This window comes from Drosophila navojoa, chromosome 2 (genome assembly GCF_054131105.1).
Source record: "Drosophila navojoa isolate 15081-1374.11 chromosome 2, UAZ_NAV_1.0, whole genome shotgun sequence".
Taxonomy (NCBI): Eukaryota; Metazoa; Arthropoda; class Insecta; order Diptera; family Drosophilidae; genus Drosophila; species Drosophila navojoa.
In genome coordinates, this window is record NC_142890.1 from 32,667,167 (window position 1) to 32,686,152 (window position 18,986).

Below are 18,986 nucleotides of genomic sequence, written 5' to 3' on the forward strand. Positions count from 1 at the left end.
TCCCTTCTGTGTGAGGAGTATACTAAAGTCTTCAAACCGTTTACAAAACTCGTGCAAAATATTTGATCTTTCGTTATTATTTGTGGGAAGGGTATGATAGCGTTGGTGCTTATAATGTTTTTGGCGACGAGCATGCACACACACAATTACAGTATGGTACATGTATAGAGTCTGCCTATGTGCGAAAATCTTGCTGCCTGTAGCATTTTTGAAGCCCAGCATTTGCATTTTGTCGATCTTGTGAAGTGCTCACATACATACATATGTTGCTAACAATTGTATGCGTATGTTCTTTTATATTCGTTTATTAACAAAATTATAAATATAATCTGCATACAGTCGCTTTGCTTTGTGATTATCTTTATTTTTTTCTTTTTGCCCGTTGATCATCGCGTTTGGCGCATTTTGTGCAGCATCTGCACAGCTATTCCGAAAAATTTCGATCACACACTTACACACATGTATGTATATACGTACCGTGGGTCTCCATATAAAATTTGCAGCTAAATTATAAGTGGGACATATGGCTTGTACATTAGCTTTGAAATTTCAAGTGTTTTTTTCAAAAGTGAACATAATTACTAAATTTGTGACTAAAATATATAAAATTAATAACGTAGAATCGAGTGCTGATCAAGTGCCTGCATCTCAGGTCACTTACTTAAAGCTTAGAACGAAAGCGCTTTTCGATAGGCTTGAGAATCTATATGCCGAATTGGACGTAGATAAAGTAAGTCATATGGATTCGTGTGACTCTATCATCAAAATAGAGTCAAATTTTTATGCGGTTCATGGATTTTGAGTCCATATACCTTATTGCATTACCATAATAGCAGTTACATCCAACACTGTCCAACAAATAAATGCTATACATCCCTCTGTCATGGTTGCAATGCCACCTCCAGTGCCTCAAGCTCATATATCGCCTCATTCGTCTGATGTTGTGCTTCTCGTCACTGCTATAATCCTTGTTAAGAACCGAGTTGGAATATTCCTTCCGTGTCGTGTACTCTTAGACTCAGGATCTCAACTTCACTTTGTCACCACACACTTCGCAAATCAACTTCAGCTTCAGAAAAGATAATCGCGCACTGCAGTTTCTGGCATTTCATCGCCCAGACGATTACTATCAGCCTGGAATTTGAATGTTTACTAATAGTTGGAACATACCCTCAAATATAGAGCTAGCTGATCCCTTAAATATATATTGATCTTCTCATCGGAGCTGGTCTCTTTTTTGAGTTGTTGTGTATTGGGTAAATTATGATGGCACCTGGGCTGCCAGTTTTGCAGAAAACTCAACTCCATCATACCAGGTAGCAGGCAAACTCTCAACGCTCATCGTAACTCAAAGAGCTGCGCAGTAAGCAGCGACTACGCTTGGGCTGCGCTGCAGTGCGGGCAATATAATACGAATATATTTGTTGAATAATTTAATTTTTAGACGTACGTGAGGGTGAGGGGGTGAATTTAGGGGTGGGGGGTTTTAACAAAAATCGAAATTATATAAAATACACATAAGTCTACATTTAAAATTTGGAAGCTCTATCTCTAAGGGTGTAGAAAATATAATTAAAAAACTAGCTTTCGATAAGGTTTTTAATCGATAATAAAATATCGGGAGTTGTTATCTGTATGCGCGTGATACACACGGACCTAGGAAAACAAATTTCAAGTCTCTAGCTCTTATATCTTCTGAGATCGACGCGTTCATACATACGGACGGACGGACGGACAAACGGACGGACGGACGGACGGACGAACGGACAGACAGACGGACAGGGCTAAATCGACTCAGCTCGTCGCCCTGATCAAGAATATATATATGTTGTGGGGTCTGCCACGCCTCCTTCTGCCTGTTACATACTTTTAACAAAACCATTATACCCTGATTTCCCATTTTCAATGAGTTCAGGGTATAAAAACAACTTACAGTCTCTCCAGAATAAGAAGGCAAGTGTTGGCACCAGTAATTCCATTCGTATTTATTTATTTATTAAATTTCACATCAACGCAAGTGCAGGTTGCACAGTAGAGAGCGCACCTATGCGTATCTAAGCGGGAGCAGCGGGAGAGCGATCGTTTGGAGAGCGACACTCCCGAGCTAGCGCGTACAACAACAACTACTCTGTACAGTGGTTTAACTTCATCATTAGGTACTTCAATTTCTTAATCTATACAATTTCAATAATAAAGCAGAGGCATATATCTAAATGCCTTAATATCGGCTGCAGGGATTCAATATAATGTTGTGTAGTAGCATATTAGTTGAGTGGCAGCGGTGAATTTCCCTCTTGTATGTGCCGAATTTGGTATTTAAAACCAGTCGCACCCTACCATTCTCCGCTGACTATGACTTCCATCACCACGCCTAATATCCATGGTTGTGGAGGAGTGTCAGGAGGACGACTGTTCCAACCTCCCCGACTTGCCTTTCCGTGGTTCACTCCAACTTCTGCGGGAGGCTAAGCAGACAGTCCCTTGACCAGTCTATCCAAAATCGACGCTTGTGGTGTTGAATTATGGATATGACTGCAAGAAATGCGAAACTTAATTCAGACTATCGGGTTATTTTATAGAATGTCGAAGTTGCTTCAATAAGTTGTACGATTTGTTACCGCATCAACCGCGATCAAAGTAATTGCAGTTTTACGCTTCTCTAGCAACTCAAGCATAACCTCCGAGTCTCATCCAAAAGGTGACTTGATTAATAGGACAATCAAGTAGTTTCTATACCGCATCCAAGGTAGCTAACAATTCTGCAGCACACAACTCCAGCCGCGGAACAGATTTTGTTTTCACGAGCGCTACCTTAGATTTGGCGTGTTTGCATTCTTACGTATAGACAACCGTAAGCTCTCGTTCAGACGTCAGCAAATCCATGGATTTGGCATCTCTTCTATTTAAGTCTGCCAACGTAACGAGGTATATGCAACGAGCTTAAGTTTGGGAAACAGCTAGTTCTGCCTCAAATTATTGCCTTATTTGAACACGCATTTGGTCATCCTACCCAGGTATGTGCAACCACATTTCTTGCAGAAGGACTTTTGCACGAATCACGATCGGAGTTAACAAACCTAATGGGTCGCATAAACGTGCCACAATTGACAAAACTGATCTTTTGGTCGGTTGCACTTCTACTGAACAGCTCATGCAGTATCTAAAAATGTCATTCATTGGACACAAAATTAATCCTAATGTTTTTGTGTCTTCTTGATGTCCAATGACTATATCGTTTCTTGCTGGCTGTGCTGCGAGTTGTTTACAATTGGACGACCATTTCGTGAGGAAACCTAAACGCTTGAAGAATTTCTATCGAATCTCGATGCAGCAAGCAAAATACTTCAACGCTATCTGCTCCTATCAACAAGTCATCAACATGCAAGTCGCTTAGATGTTTTAAACATCGAATTGCTAAGAATCGAGCGGTCGCTGTCCCATTCGTTACTGTATTTAATCGAAAGACTTATAACGGATCAGTGGGAGTTTCGCTCCACACAATATGTTAAAAGTTGCGGTGGGACTTGTCAAGTTCAATTTGACGGTACATTTTAGTGATGTCTGCTGTAGCCCAAGGACGAAGTCGAAATCTTAGCAAAGTCTCCCATAACTGCGGCTGGATGGTCGGACCCACCATAAGTAGATCATTCAGCGACAATTGAGATAAGGACTTGCTAGAGGCATCAAACACTGCTCGAAGTTTAGAAGATGCGTTGTGCGGTCTTAGCACGCATTGATATGGGATGAAATAATGCGACTCTCTTGGAATTAATTGTCAGTTGGGCTCATGTGAACCAAGCCCAAGTATGTCCTCTTGATGCTCATTCTTCTTTCCAAGGCCAGAAAACGTCGCGTGGCTGTGTCATGAGACGTACCAAGACAATGTGGGTTTGACTTGAATGGCAACGACACTCTGATGACTTCTCGCACAGTTGTTGCTCTGGGGTATACAAATTTCGAATTACTTGTATTTGGGTTTTCTTCCAACTCCCAGAATTTGCGAACTATTGAATTTATAACTATGCCATCGTTTACGACACTAATGAAAGTTGACGAAATAGTCGCTGCATTCGATGTTCGGCAGCGACCAGATACAATCCAACCGAAGGCAGTCAATTGCAATGTTGGGCTGTTAACAAGTCCCCTTATTTTGCCTTATCTATCTAATTTTCTAATTATTATCTAATTATGTGCCGAACAGATGACTGACAATTAGCAATGCCCAACCATTTCAACTGTTTCGCAAGTTCCTCAGTTATGAAATTTACTTGCGAGCCGGAATCTAAATGGTAAGACCCAGATTAATTTTTTTATCTTCACAACCGCAGTTGCTAAATGAACTATCCGTGCGTGATTTACAGATGAAATCTGTGACGAAGTGAGACGGGGGACTGCTGATACAACTGCTGAGCTAATTTGCGCCGCCTCATGGCTGTATCTATGCAACATGGTATGGTGCAGCTTAGAGCCCACAAGACAATGGGCTGATTTACAAGCAGCCACTGAGTGTCCTGTTCGCAAACAGTTAAAAATAGCGGATAGCTCTTTGCGAATGCAAAACGTTTCCGACAGGGCATTGTTGCGAGCGACGAACAAGAGTGAATGAAGTGATCATTTTTTTTGCAAAACACGCATTTAGGACCCTGTGGCTGACTTGGCAAAACGACAGCCAATGAAGTTTTCCCCATTCTTTTCCTATTATCCTAAAATACCTTACGACTTGGATCAGATTATTCTTCAGCACTTAAATACTGATACGGTCTGTTTAAGGCAGCTTATCAATCTTGCCACAATGGAAGTTTATTGTAGTCAAGATTCTCTTCCCACCTAGAGCGCGTGCCAGCGTCCGCTTTCATCATCAATAATTTATCAGATCCTAGCGATAATAAAGATTCGTAAATGGCACGTACTGAAAGATGATGCTGATGGTTCAGACATATGAGGGAGGTCAAATAGTTTCGAAAACGCTGTTAAAAAATATGAGTCACTGATTGTCGTACACATTTGGGTAATTAGCATCTGTACCTGATATGCCTTGACAGTACCTAATGCTTCCTTGTCCAAGCATGACAACAAGTGATTAAACTTTTCTATATTTGATAGCCCTGGCTCGTTGTCGACTAAACTCTCAAAAAGTCCAATAAAATTCTTATATTCCGAATATTCTCCGTTAAACGTTGGCAACTTTATATTCGGTAGATTTCTAGAGTGTAGCGGAACACTCACTTTTAGGTTGGCTATCGCTACCTCGCTTCAATAAAAGTGCCTGGGTTTACACACACAAATCCTCCAACATGCACTAAATCCTGCATTAATGTCGTCCAACTCTTGTTTTGTCTTAAAGGCTTTTTCCATGTATCTCATGTAGACATTCAATTTCAAATGGCTCTACTGGTTTAGTATTTATGCAGGTTATATCGTTTGTAACATTTTTGTATACAGCTAACAGACACGCTCCGATAATGACTTGTGCATAGACCGATTCTTTCCTCGCTTCCCTGTGATGATACTATAACTAATTTCAATTGAAACAAATAAAAGCTCACTTAATATATAAAAAAAAAGCGAAGAGCAACTCAAGAATGTTAACAAATGCGCGCGATCGTAATAAATCTCAATATATTACGCTGGCAGTGCTAAACTATACTTGAGTGACTGTTACAGACAGCTGTTAACGATATAGCGAACACAACAACCAGAATGTTGAGTGACTATTAGTGTAAGTGGTCTATTGAGTGAAACTTACCTGTGTAGATGCATTCACACAACGCAACGATATTTCAAGCTAGAATGCCAAAGATTAATGCAGATCGAGCTCATACGATTAGCGCAAAGCGAGAGTGCAAATTTTGAGCGACAATAAATCCAAGTGAGTAGTGAGCGCACAGCGAGAGCGCCACTGTGTGTGCAACCAAGACGGTAAAATGAGAGCGCAACTATAAGTGCAAGCGCGAGTGCAAACGATATTGCAAGTGAGCTAACAAATTATAAGCGTAAAGTAAGAGCGCAATTTACTGTGTAAGCGCGAGTACAAACGATATTGCAAGCACGCATGTAAATGAAGAGCGCAAGTCAAGAACGCAATTATATGTGCAAGCGAGAGCAAAATTTTATGTGTAAGCGAGAGCGCAAAGCGGAAAAGCGAGACGAAAGTGAGCAAATAAATAAGCTCAACATAACTTATACATGTAGGCATAGATCAATTTTTCATACAATAATATGTCTCAAAAAATGTATTTATTTATTTATTTATCGCTTGCATTACTTGGTCATCTATATGCTCTATTTATATTTATGTAATTTTCTGATTGTTAACAAAGTCCATAATCCAACTGGAAACTTCCTTCCACCCGGAGGCGCCAAAAATGTCCCGTGATAAGGAGTCTGTTCCGTCAAGATGGTCCAGAGTATAAAAAGCAACTTGCGGCCTCCCCAGAATTAGAATGCAAGTTCACGTCAACGCAAGTGCAGCTTTCACAGTAGAGACCGCACCTTTGCTTGTCTGAAGTATGCCTTCCTGAAGTGTGTCAAAGAGTTTTGTTGTCGGCAGAGCACGTATGTAGATATCTCGTTGTCATTTAAGTTCAAAAATTCATTCGGAATAATGAAGCGCATTTTTGATTATGTCGTCTTGTTCAAAGAGCTCAGCTGCAACCGAAACACTCTGCCCTACAGAATGGAAAGAATATACACTCGTCAAGCGCCATTCTTTCACTATTTCCGTTTATGGATGATTTTTTTATTAACTGTTGATGGTCATTTGGGACACTCTACTCTCGGCTTCAATGCGCGCCACTCAATCATCTTACCTAAAAACCATCCCTTAACCTTCGCCGTAATGTTCCATCTTCATCAAAAGTATTATCAAGCAAGACCGTAAATTTTGCTTGGAAGAATTCGACTGCAGTTTCGGCCCATAGACGGCATGAAAACTGTTGCCCAAGCATTGCGAAAATGTATAATATGCTGCATATCCCGACATCGCCTAGTTGAACATATAATGGCAGACTTGCAAAAGGAGCGTGCACAGTGCTCACCAGCATTTACAATCACTATAGTGGACTATTGTGGTTCTTTTTACTACAAGTCCGATGGACGAAACAGAGCATCATTCAAATGCTACATCTGCGTGTTAGTTTGCTTCATAACTAAGGTCGTATGGCTGGAGTTCGCTAAGGATCTGTCGACAGCTGCTTTCTTAGGCGCCCTCAAGCGTTTCATTAGTACGCGTGGCATTCCAAAATGACCACATTTTGGCGGCCTATGGGAGCAGCACTGAAGACCGCTGAAAAACACTTATATCGCTCTATGGGATCGGCTCTTCTTGGCTTCGACGAGATCAGTTATCGCCCTCTTGCTCCAATTTCAGAAAATCCCGATGATCGTGGAGTTCTCACTCCAGGATATATCCTGATTAGTCGACGTCCCATCGATTTCCCCGAAACAGGAATATCTTGATCACAATCGCTGGCAACGTATGACTAGCACTGGAGAGAGGAATACTTCACCATTCTGCAACATCGTGGAAAATGGCGCACCCTACGGATTTCTATAAAAATCAACGAAGTCGTCTGCGTGAAAGACGAAAACCTGCCACCGTTGAAGTGGTAGGTCGGGACACCAGGATCTTACCTCCAAAATGGGTCATGTCACGGAGTTCCAGGACGGATGGCAGCCAAAATTGGCTGCAATGATGGGAACTTAAATGCCTTATAACTCTTGTTGATAGACTATGCTCATGAAGCTTTCAGCTTTCAGATCACGATTACAACATTTAAGTACGTGTCTGTGCGAAAGCATAAGTATCTACTATTTAAATATGCCTTTTAGAATTGCCTTGGACGTATTTTTTTCAAATATATTCGAAACAAAGGTTTTAGAGCTGTAAGCTGAGAAACATTTAATAGTTACAAAAATTGTAAATTGCTTAAATGAGTCTTTATTACAATGAATTAAATAGATTTACAAAAATTATATCTATGATAAAATAATACATAAGAACATAAGCATGTTTTTTTTAAATATTTTAAAACCTACAACTTAAAATATTGTTTTTTTTTTTTATTAGGAATGTATAAGCACTCCAATTATTTTATATAAATGCATTCTTACTGTAATGCTTGCAGGTTTAAATAAAAATGATTTTAGTACAAATATTATGTCGTTATTATGTATTCTAACATATTTTGATTCGAATATATAGACATACACAAATGCAAGCACATCTTGAGAATCCAATTTCGAACAATGGTTTAACAGGTGGTTTCTGGCATGGTTTTTGGTTTCTGATGGGTAATATACAACTTTGTTTTATCTAGAAGTGTTGAAAATTTAAGGGTGTGTTTAGCATTGCGATTGCTTTTCTTAAATTTCAATATGTCTTCAAAACCTGTTTTATCCGTTGTATCCAACTCTTCGGGTGCCGCGGGAAATTCGTTAATTTGTGCTCTTTGGGCAAAAGTTCTTCGCACATCATATTCTTTACTATTCACACTGCTATCGTTACTCAAAAAAAGTTGTACATTGTCCCTTTGAGCCATTTGCTCCGATAGACGACGAATGTTTAATTGCAGTTCATCTTTAGACGGTTTAGATATTGAAGAAAAGCTGTGTCTACTGAGTAAATTATTGGAATTGTTTACATTTAACCGAATACAATTTCTATTTTCTCGGAATCTTAACTGATTTGAATTTGTGACAGAATTTGAATTTATTGGTATTGATTGAAATGATGTCAAATTGACATACAAGGAATCTTCAATTGAACTCAGCAATGGTTTACCTTTAGCTGGCGAAAAACTAACTGATTTTGTCGGAAAACCTTTATTTTGTGAATAGTTTATGTTACAGCTATTAACAAAAGTATTTTTTAAATTAGGAGAAGGAGGCGCTGAAAGTACTGATTTCCTATTTCTACATTTTTGTTGATCTGACATATCTGGTTTTAAGTAAGATGTTTGTTTTGTTTCTGGAACAAAATCTGCTGTTGCGCAACTCACTCTTAGTTGCCCATTTTGACATCTTTCATTCGTAAATGCAGTAATATTGTGAGCACTGTTTGGGCGCTTGACCCAAGGATCAGCTATACTTCTCCCAGTTTTATCTAACCCATAATCTGCCATGTCAGCTTTCTTTATCCATGGGTCTATACCTGCAACTCGTAGCAAGGAATCGGTACTTCTTTTATTATAACCATAGTCGAAAATCGCGTTTTTATACTCAACGATACTTGGTGATGTCTGCTCAGATCTACTAATTTTGAATATAAATTGATGACTTTTATGATTGTCTTGAGCCTCAAGCAAACTTCTGGGTTTCTGATTTACATTACTGGTTGGCATTTCCTTCGTAGGTAAATGTGTTTCTTCCTTAGTATTCATATCCTTTTGATTCGACATGGTCTCAATCATCGAATTTAAGAAATCCGGGTTATCCTTAACAATATATTTTAATGCAGAGTTTCCTAAGCAATCATTCTGGTTTATCGATGCTAATATCTCTTTTTCACCGAAAGAAACAGGATTTTCAGTAATTTCTTTAACGATAAGTGACTTTTTTGCAGACTTTTGTTTGACAATTTTATTATCTATATACCGAGCAGAGAGTTTTCTTTGCTGAGTATTATAATATGAATTTAGATGACCAGGGGAATGTGGAGAGTGTATAGGAAGTGTCGGAGCAGGATTATAAAGTTGCTTAAAGTTTCGTAATTGCATCTCATCTGTATTTTTAATGATATATATTGAGCTATTTCCGAGTTTTTTAGAGTCTATTTTTTTATATTCATTTGAAAAGGTAATATCTGACTGTTGTGAAGAACACATGCTTCGGGCCATGGTAGTGGTGTAGCCCGTTTTTATTTGCTAGAGAAACTTTTCTGCAACAATTTTTGACGTAGTCGAATTGGATGTTGAAAGACCTGAAACGATATCATTATTTAATACACTTATGTCGAAAAATTTAACTTACAAATTGCGAAATTCTTCTAGTTCTAATTTAAATTTTTATAATAAACTTAGACACATGTACATATTTTATTTTGAATACCCTAGACCCATTGAAAATGGGATATCAAGGTAGAATGGTATATAACAGGCAGGAGGCGCGGCAGACCCCACAAAGTATATATAATCTTGATGAGCTGAGTTGGTTTAGCCCTGTTCGTCTGTACGCATCTATGAACGCGTCGATTTCAGAAGATATAAAAACGAGAGACATTGAAATTTGTTTAAAACATGCTCCGTTAATATAGCGCGGACATCGAATTTATCTCAAAAATCGATCATTCATGCCGGTTCCTTGTTATCGATAAAAAACATAAACGAAATCAGTTTTTTAATCATATCTTGTACATCTTTAAGGCTAGAGTCGACAAATTTTAAATGTAAATTAATATCTATTTTATAGAATTTCGATATTTCGTGAAAATAGTCCGTCCACTAAGAAAAGTTATTAAAAAGTTCCATAGTAAGTTCAGACTGCAATTCATGCGTGAGTGCTTGTAATGCAATAAGTGAATAATTATTGAAAGAGCAGGGGATCCCGCAATAGAGCAGCTGTAATTTTTACTAATCTTAGAATCATTTGAGTTTTGTTCTATTTTAGTTCTGTTCTATATGTTATGATTATGTGAGGAATAAATTAAATTAATACTTTTTCGATGTTTCCCGGAAATTGAACATAGGTACAAATATCATTCTTGAATTGACATTGAGCATATTATGGAGCGGTATGATTATTGTTTATTCATTCTTAGTTTTAATGGTCCGAACAAAAATTGACTCACACCATAATTCGCACACACACACGCACATATACAGGCGATTGCGCTTGGAATGCGCTGCAGTGCTGGCAATATTTTGAGAATTTATTCATTGAATAATTTAATTTCATGATGAAACTTTCAGAACGTATTCATACTGTTTAAATGTATGTATATACCGAAGCACAAATCTTAGTATTTGAAATACGCCTTTTACAAATATGAGGGTAGTGGGAGTGGTTATAAAGGAGGGAGGTAAATTTTAACAAAAACCGAAATTGTATAAAATGCATCTTAATATACATTTTAAATTTGGAGATTCTCGCTTGAAAGAAGTAGGAGATATAATCTTTTAAGTGGTCTTCGATAAGGTTTTTTTTATCGATAAAAAAGTATCGGTATGAGCTATCGTTTTTTAGTGATAAACTCGATATGCGTGCGCTATATACGGACATTTAAAAAAAAAAGTTGAAGTCTCTAGCTCTTATATCTTCTGAGATCGACGCGACATACGGACGGACGGACGGACAAACGGACAGGGCCAAATCGACTCAGCTTGTCCCCTGATCAAGAATATATATACTTTGTGGGTTCTGCCACGCCTCCTTCTGCCTGTTACATACTTTTAACAAAATCATTATACCTTGATTTCCAGTTTTCAATGGGTTCAGGGTATAAAAATTACTTTTACAATGATGTATATATCAAATAGATTTACTATAACTAACAAAATTATACATAAACCGAAAAAAAAAAATTTTGCCAAATTCGAGTTTTATTAAAAACGGTTATTAGGTATGATATCTATTATATATTACAGTGTCCCTTAGATGTGTTTGTATAGAAGTTACAGCTTTTTTTGTGTTCTTGAAGTATACTTTGGCCAACACTTCCTGTAGCCTAAAGAGAAGGTAAGATATTGAAGATATTGATGTTTTGTGACATCGGCAGTCTACCTGTCCCCTGACATGGACTGTGGACTTTTGGGTAACTTCACAGTACTCGAATTTGAGGGATTTTGTTTGGGGCTGTTGTCGTGGAACAGCTTAAGTGTATCTGAAATACCCATTTTTAAGCCGACCATTTCCAATTTTCTGTTAAAATTGATTATGCTTGAGATTAAGATGATGAAGATTACTATCCTAATTTATAATGTCATCTAAAAATTCGATATTTCATACTCCTTTTGTGGAAATTATACGGTTGGCGTCAAGTGTAGTGTTTTTAGCTCTATACGAAGCTTACGGCACACCAGTACTTCCGATCAAGTTGAATATGTTATCTTCAAGGAATATAACGTCACCTTGCCAAGTCTGTTACACTTTGGTGTAATCTGCCTTGAATAATATCGACCATTCCCGGTCACGGTCAGTTAACAATGGCATTTTCATAGTAATTAGGCCGTTGTAACCATTTTTCTGTTGAAAATTTCGAGTTACCATGGATTTTACATGCTCAGCAATGAGTTCGGCTAACAATTTAAGAGCTTATAGTCAAGAATTTGAAAATTTTGAGTTATCATGAATTTTACATGCTCAGCAATAAGTTCGGCTCCTAATTCAAGAGCTTATAGTCAAGGATTATCTTTGATTTTCCTCACAAAATGGGTATTTCAGACATATTTAAGCTGTTTAACCCTAAACAAAGGTCCCCTGACATGACCTCTATTAAAAATTTGTAGAGCCAGGTAGACTGCCGATGTCACAAAACATCAATATCCTACTTAAAGACATGGTTACAGGAGAGTTTAAATTTATTTATTTTATAAATATATATATATATTTATATATAAATGAAATGAATAAATTGGAGCCAAATCGGGATTCATTTTATAACTACAATGAATGCGGAATAAAACGTGTTCAAGATTATACATTATTGCATGATATCCGTATAACAAATTCAAATTAAATCTGTGTTTAATTTTAAGCATTGAAGAAACAAGTCGGAATTTAATTTATAAAATGGTTTTAGGTATGGATATGCATATGCAAATATGTACATGTACAGTGTACAGTTTGCTACAATAGTTTAATTATTCCATTAAGTAGTGATAAATACTATTAGAATCATTTATAATATAAATCACTTAAATAAATACTATTGAGAAATTGACTCATTTAAAACAAGTAAGAAGGCTCCAGTCGAGACTGCTCGACTAGGAGATACCCTGAACCCTCCAATCTGATATTCTAATCATTCTATACTTTTTTTATACACATATTCATACATACACATGCATCCGCACGCACGTATAAAAACGAGCTCTGCTAACTGCGCAGTAAGCAGCGGCTGCGCTTGTGCTGCGCTGCAGTGTGGGCAATATTATAAGAATTTATTTGTTGAATAATTCAATTTCTAGATGTTCAATCTTAATCCAACTTTCAGAACATAATCATAATGTTTAAATGTATGTGCATTCTAAACCGCAAGTCTCTAGTACTTAAAATGAGTCTTTTACAAATTGGGGGCATGGTATCCAAAATCTGTAAATTACAAAATATTTGTATTCATCATATGTATATACACAGTAAATCTGAAGTCTCCACGTCTAATAGTCAGTTTATGGGGTCTCCGATGATTCCTTCTGCCTGTTACATACTTTTTCACAAAAACATTATACCATGATTTCCCATTTTCAATGGGTTCAGGGTATAAAAAATAAGAATCTAGTCGAGACTGCTCGACTAGGAGTTACCCTGACCCCTCCACTTCTTTTAGGCACACATATATACACACGCACGTATAAGAACGCGCTCTACTAACTGCGCAGTAAGCAGCGACTGCGCTTATTATACGAATTATTATATTATTATACGCAATATTATACGAAATTATTTGTTGAATAATTTAATTTCTAGACGTACGATCTTAATCATAATATTCAAATGTATGTACAGTACTTGAAATACGCCTTTTACATAGGTGATAGTGAGGGGGAGAATATTGGGGTAATGGTAAATTACAACAAAAACCAAAATTATATAAAATCTACATTTAAAATTTGGAAGCTTTAGCTTTAAAGGAGAGTTATAATTCAATAGCTGGCTTTCGATAAGGTTTTTAATCGAGAGTAAAATATCGGGAGCAGTTATCAATTTTTAGTGATAAACTCGATATTCGCGTGACGGACCAAGGAAAAAAACTTCAGTATCTAGCTCTTATATCTTCTGAGATCGACGCGTTCATACATACGGACGGCCGGACAGACAGACGGACAGGGCCAAATCGACTCAGCTTGTCGCCCTGTTCAATAATATATATACTTTGTGGGTTCTTCCACGCCTCCTTCTGCCTGTTACATACTTTTAACAAAACCATTATACTCTAGTTTCCAATTTTCAATGGAGTATACAAAATGAATTTGAACTGCTGAAATGGAAAACATATATACAAATTTATGGTCACTAGTTGTTCGTAAATGAATAAATATCTTGGATACAAATTTTAGGAAATTCTTTACAAATTTGTAGTAATTTCGCGCTAATCTAAAACTAAATATATTTGTCTTGTAGATCTTAAAGCGTACACTTTAATTCCTTTTTATTGTTTAACATTATACATTACTGACCAAATATTGTATACAGTTTGAAACTGAAACGGAAGATATATATATACGTTAAATAAAAATAGTAATAATTTAAAATGTATTTAATAATTATCCTATACTACTTCCGAATAGTAATATAATAATTTATTTGTGTTATTGTTACTAACCATCATTATCATCATGCTTAATTTTTTTGTTACTAGATTCATTTTCTGTCGCGTCCGGAGTGGTTGGAGGTTTTTCACTTAATTTTACGTTTGCTGTTAGAGGATTCGAATAATTTGCTCCATCAGACGTGTTATTACAAACACTTCCATCGACATTTATCTTTAATTGTCATTTAATTAACTCCACGGACAGAAACTTTCTCAATCGTTCGTAGTATTGCGGGTGTAGTTCAACATCATTATGACCAGCTCCCTGAAATAAAAATATCAGTTCAAAGTAGTTATAAAGCAATATGCTAAATAAGTACCCACATTTTAAAAACGAACCCGAGCTGTACTTATCAATATATAGATTTAGATATTCTAGCACGTTTATTCATGAATAAGTCTTTAAATGCACTTCTTTTATGCACACATACATACATCTTATCTATCTTTATGAAACTTTCATAGCGTGTTCATATGGTTAGAATGTGTGTACATTCTAAAGCACAAGTCTCTAGTACTTGAAAATAGTTTTTACAAATTTGGGGCGAAGCGGACGTGGTATCCAAAATCTGTAAATTACAATATGTTTGTATTCATCATATGTATATACACAAATTCAAATGAGGCTGAAAACCAAAATCAATTGTTCGATTATTCTCGATAAAACAAGTTATCGAACAAATAATACAAACTTGTACTGCGTATAGTATACACGAGTATGCATGCCAAATTTCAGGTCATACGTACGGACAGACGGACAGGGCTAAATCGATTCAGCTCGTCGCCCTGACTAAGAATATATATACTTTGTAGTGTCTGCCACGCCTCATTCTGCCTGTTACATACTTTTAACAAAACCATTATACCCTGATTTCCCGTTTTCAACAGATTGTCGGTATAACAAAAAAAAAAAAAAAAAAAAAAAAAAAAAAAAAAAAAAAAAAAAAAAACAGGTAAGAAAGCAATAGTCGAGACTGCTCGACTACGAGATCCCCTGAACCCTACAAGCAGCTGATATTTCAATAGTAATTAGCACACACACACACACGCATGCAAATAAACACACGCGCACACATACACATACACAACAAACAAACACACGCATACACACACTCACATATACAGGCGATTGCGCTTGGGTTGCGCTGCAGTGTTGGCAATATTATGAGAACTTATTTGTTGAATAATTTAATTTCTAGACGTACGATCGTAATGAAACTTTCAGACGTATACATACTGTTTAAATGTATGTATATACCGAAGCACAAATCTCTAGTATTTGAAATACGCCTTTTACAAATATAAGTTTGTGGAGTGGATATGAAGGAGGGAGGTAAATTTTAACAAAAACCGAAATTGTATAAAATGCATCTTAATATACATTTTAAATTTGGAGACTCTCGCTTGAAAGAAGTAAGAGATATAATCTTTTAAGTGGTCTTCGATAAGGTTTTTTATCGATAAAAAAAGTATCGGAATGAGCTATCGTTTTTTAGTGATAAACTCGATATGCGCGTGCTATATTCGGACATTTAAAAAAAAAGTTGAAGTCATACATGCGGACGGACGGACAGGGCCAAATCGACTCAGCTTGTTGCCCTGATCAAGAATATATATACTTTGTGGGGTCTGCCACGCCTCCTTCTGCCTGTTACATACTTTTAACAAAACCATTATACCCTGATTTCCCATTTTCAATGGGTTCAGGGTATAAAAAGAAAACAATATATATGTATATAAATAGGAATTTTTTATATTACCTCCACCCAAAATGGTTCCACAGTCTTAGGACAACGCTCGTAAATACCAATTCCATGGGAAAAGTCAATGACCTCGTCGTCAGTTCCATGAATAACCAAAACTGGTGATTTCACTTTAGCAACTTTATCAATACTATTTTTGTATTTCATTAAGTATTTAAATTTTTTCATTAAAAAAATTGTTTTTATGTTTTCATATTTTATTTTGATTATTATTTACCTGGGAAAAGCATCAAAAAACCAAGTTCTCTTTGTGTTCCTGAAAACAACTCTTAGACCCGACATCAAGGGTGAATGAAGTATGACCGCACCAACTTCGTAACGTGATGCTAAATCAACAGTTGGAACTGTTCCTATACTTTGGCCGTATAATATTATAGTTTCTGGACTAATGTTTAACCTTTGAAAGAACTGGAATTAATATATCAATATATTGAGTTTAATTCCCATATCTATTACCTGGTTCGCATCGCTTGCCAAGCAGCTTCGATATCTGCATATAAATTTTTTTCTGAAGGCTTTCCACCGCTCATGCCATAGCCCGAATAATCATAACCAAATATATTGCAATTAATTTGTGATCCAAGAAGATAATAAAAGCTACTCATTTGTCCCAAATCAACTGCATTTCCGTGAGAAAAGAGCAGAGTATATTTTGCATTTTTGCTACAACGAACATATGTGCAAGTGATCAAATTTCCACGCGATGTACGGGTAAAAAATGCCTCAATTTTCGATTTTTCACGTTCCGAGTACTGCCACTCAGCACGATCATATAGCTGTAAATTGTATTTAATATTTGTGTCATCGGCAGCAGTCAATTTGTATGTTGGCTCAGGCGGTTGAAAAGCTAGTTTTGCAGCAATTGGTCCAGGACACGGTGGGCAGCAGAACATGCAGCACAGTTCACTAATGCTAAACATCTCAGTATCTATGACCCACAACGGAGTGTTAAGATCTAAACTAATTCACTTCTGCCAAACTCGAGCAACGTGTTTTATGAAGCGAATATATTTAAAATTTCCAAGCTAATAAAATTAGCTAAATCGAACTTTACAATAAAAATTATAATTATAATTAATTAATTACACATTTAAGATTTAATCGTTATATGATGAGCATTCTCATGTTTTTAAGTTGAATCACTGTCACAACAATTTATAAGTGTAATGGCCGTACACATATTATACATAAGCATGTTCTGACGCTCCCATTCCATTAAGTTCAATCAACACTTTAACTATCGATTTTTTCATAAATGATATCGAAACAAGATGGATTTATCGCCAGTTATAATGTAACAATGGAATAGAACACGAAGATCAATAATTTGTGCCACATGTACAACAGATTTTTCTGTGCGAAAAAAATTCGTATATATCAATCAATGGAAGTGCCTTCATCGATGGACATTGCCGTTGGTGAGCTACCTACCTTACAAGTGTAAGATATTCTTTATTTTAATTTTTTGATCGGTTGTTAATTTCTAATATGCTGGCATGAGACAGAAATTAATGCAATAAAATCTTTTTTTCTTTTTATTTTCTTCATGCACATATGTCTTGTCGACCAGCTGACCCCATACGGTCGTTGACCGAATTTCGGCGTTCTTTTCATAGCCATCCGCTAAGCCACTTACGCATATAAAGAGAGAAAAACAAGAAGCTCCCTTATTTCGTCTTATTCTTTACGGAGTTAATTGTATTGTGATCTAAAAAGCACAGAAAAGCTCTTCTGATTTCTTCCTCATGATTGTAATCTCTATTTCCACTAACATTTGTATATTAAAAAAAAAAAAAAAAAAAAACAGATATATGTTAGACCAACAATACGAATATGAAATTTTATACAAGTTAACGAGCGCTCCTCGTCTTTAGTTATTTAGAACTACATTGTAAGCTGTTTGTGGCCAACAGTTTCGCACATAGTACTGACAAGGCAGATGCCTAGGGTCAGCGCTCTGATTGTAACAGTCGGCAGCGGTAACCTGATCTCTCGCAGTGTATCACAAGAGCAGTGTTATCGTTTATGACGAGTCGGTTTCCGCTGAGCTCTTATGTGCTACTTTAACTTGACCATATATATAGAAAAGCTCCTGTTTTATATTGAATTCAGTTCTACTCACATAACGAAAGCGGAAGCATCGAATAAAGCTTAACTCCGGCACAAGCCGGAGTAGATTTTTTTATTAATACCTATATCGCTGTACCACAAGGGCAGCGATAAGAGACACAGTCATCTCCCCACCATAATCTTCGTTCATATCATCATTATTTTGGGACCATGCGGCGCGTCTTTCCAGGCTTTCGTTACCTCGCCGAGCTGGAAATGGCATTGCGAGGAATAACAGCAGGTAGCAAGCGATCATTACTACCCTACTGGGTGGGCATGGTCGATCGCCTTCAATATCTGAGGCCAATTTTCGCTGGGCTTATATTTGCCTGTGCAGCGATACCCACTTCTTTCCTATCTCTCTGTTTCTTCCTTTTATATCAAAGTGGCCGGTGACAGCCGAAGTTCAACACACAATTTCATTTAATAAATATAGTTAAGTAGCGCTAGCAGTTGCAGTTCCACCTTTGTAACCTCTTTTTAATGACATAATAGCCGGATCCAGCGCGTGCACTGTTCACCTAGATGTTTGATGATCTAGCTATATTGCCGGAAACAATCCATCTAAGTTCCGTTTTTTGTCCCAGTGTTTCGGTGGCTTTTTTAACATTTCCTAACATTATTAAGGGAAGCAAATCAACGCCAAT

General features: G+C 36.8%; 3 protein-coding genes and 1 long non-coding RNA gene across 4 annotated transcripts in view; 1 reads left to right on the plus strand and 3 right to left on the minus strand.

The window, feature by feature from the left end:
• Positions 1-18,986, minus strand: part of LOC149092484 (uncharacterized) — a 147,006-nt gene that overhangs the window by 65,420 nt on the left and 62,600 nt on the right. The window lies entirely within an intron of this gene.
• The window catches only part of LOC108658186 (MICOS complex subunit Mic10-like), a 184,225-nt gene that overhangs the window by 20,047 nt on the left and 145,192 nt on the right, over positions 1-18,986 (plus strand). The gene's annotated exons all lie outside the window — the stretch shown is intronic.
• Positions 7,923-18,986, minus strand: part of LOC149092487 (uncharacterized) — a 70,546-nt gene continuing 59,482 nt past the window's right edge. Inside the window, exon 2 of the mRNA XM_089261207.1 lies at positions 7,923-9,218. Coding sequence (XP_089117333.1) covers positions 8,253-9,218 — 966 coding nt within the window. The 3' untranslated portion in view covers positions 7,923-8,252. The remainder of the gene's footprint in view (positions 9,219-18,986) is intronic.
• Positions 9,697-17,187, minus strand: LOC115565403 (alpha/beta hydrolase domain-containing protein 17B). Its single transcript, XM_089261264.1, has 5 exons — positions 16,687-17,187; positions 16,448-16,627; positions 16,228-16,360; positions 14,480-14,732; positions 9,697-9,919 (listed from the first exon to the last, which is right to left on the minus strand). The coding sequence occupies exons 1-4, from the start codon at positions 17,148-17,150 to the stop codon at positions 14,649-14,651; spliced, it is 861 nt and encodes a 286-aa protein (XP_089117390.1). The 5' UTR covers positions 17,151-17,187; the 3' UTR covers positions 9,697-9,919; positions 14,480-14,648.

What these genes read in the sequence shown, in the direction of transcription:
- LOC115565403 (XM_089261264.1), bottom strand. Translation starts at nt 17,150, where the DNA reads ATGTTTAGCATTAGTGAACTGTGCTGCATGTTCTGCTGCCCACCGTGT. An exon ending in TGGCAAGCGATGCGAACCAG is followed by an intron (nt 16,628 to 16,686) that starts GTAATAGATATG and finishes GTTCTTTCAAAG; the next exon opens with GTTAAACATTAGTCCAGAAA. An exon ending in TTTTTTGATGCTTTTCCCAG is followed by an intron (nt 16,361 to 16,447) that starts GTAAATAATAAT and finishes ATACAAAAATAG; the next exon opens with TATTGATAAAGTTGCTAAAG.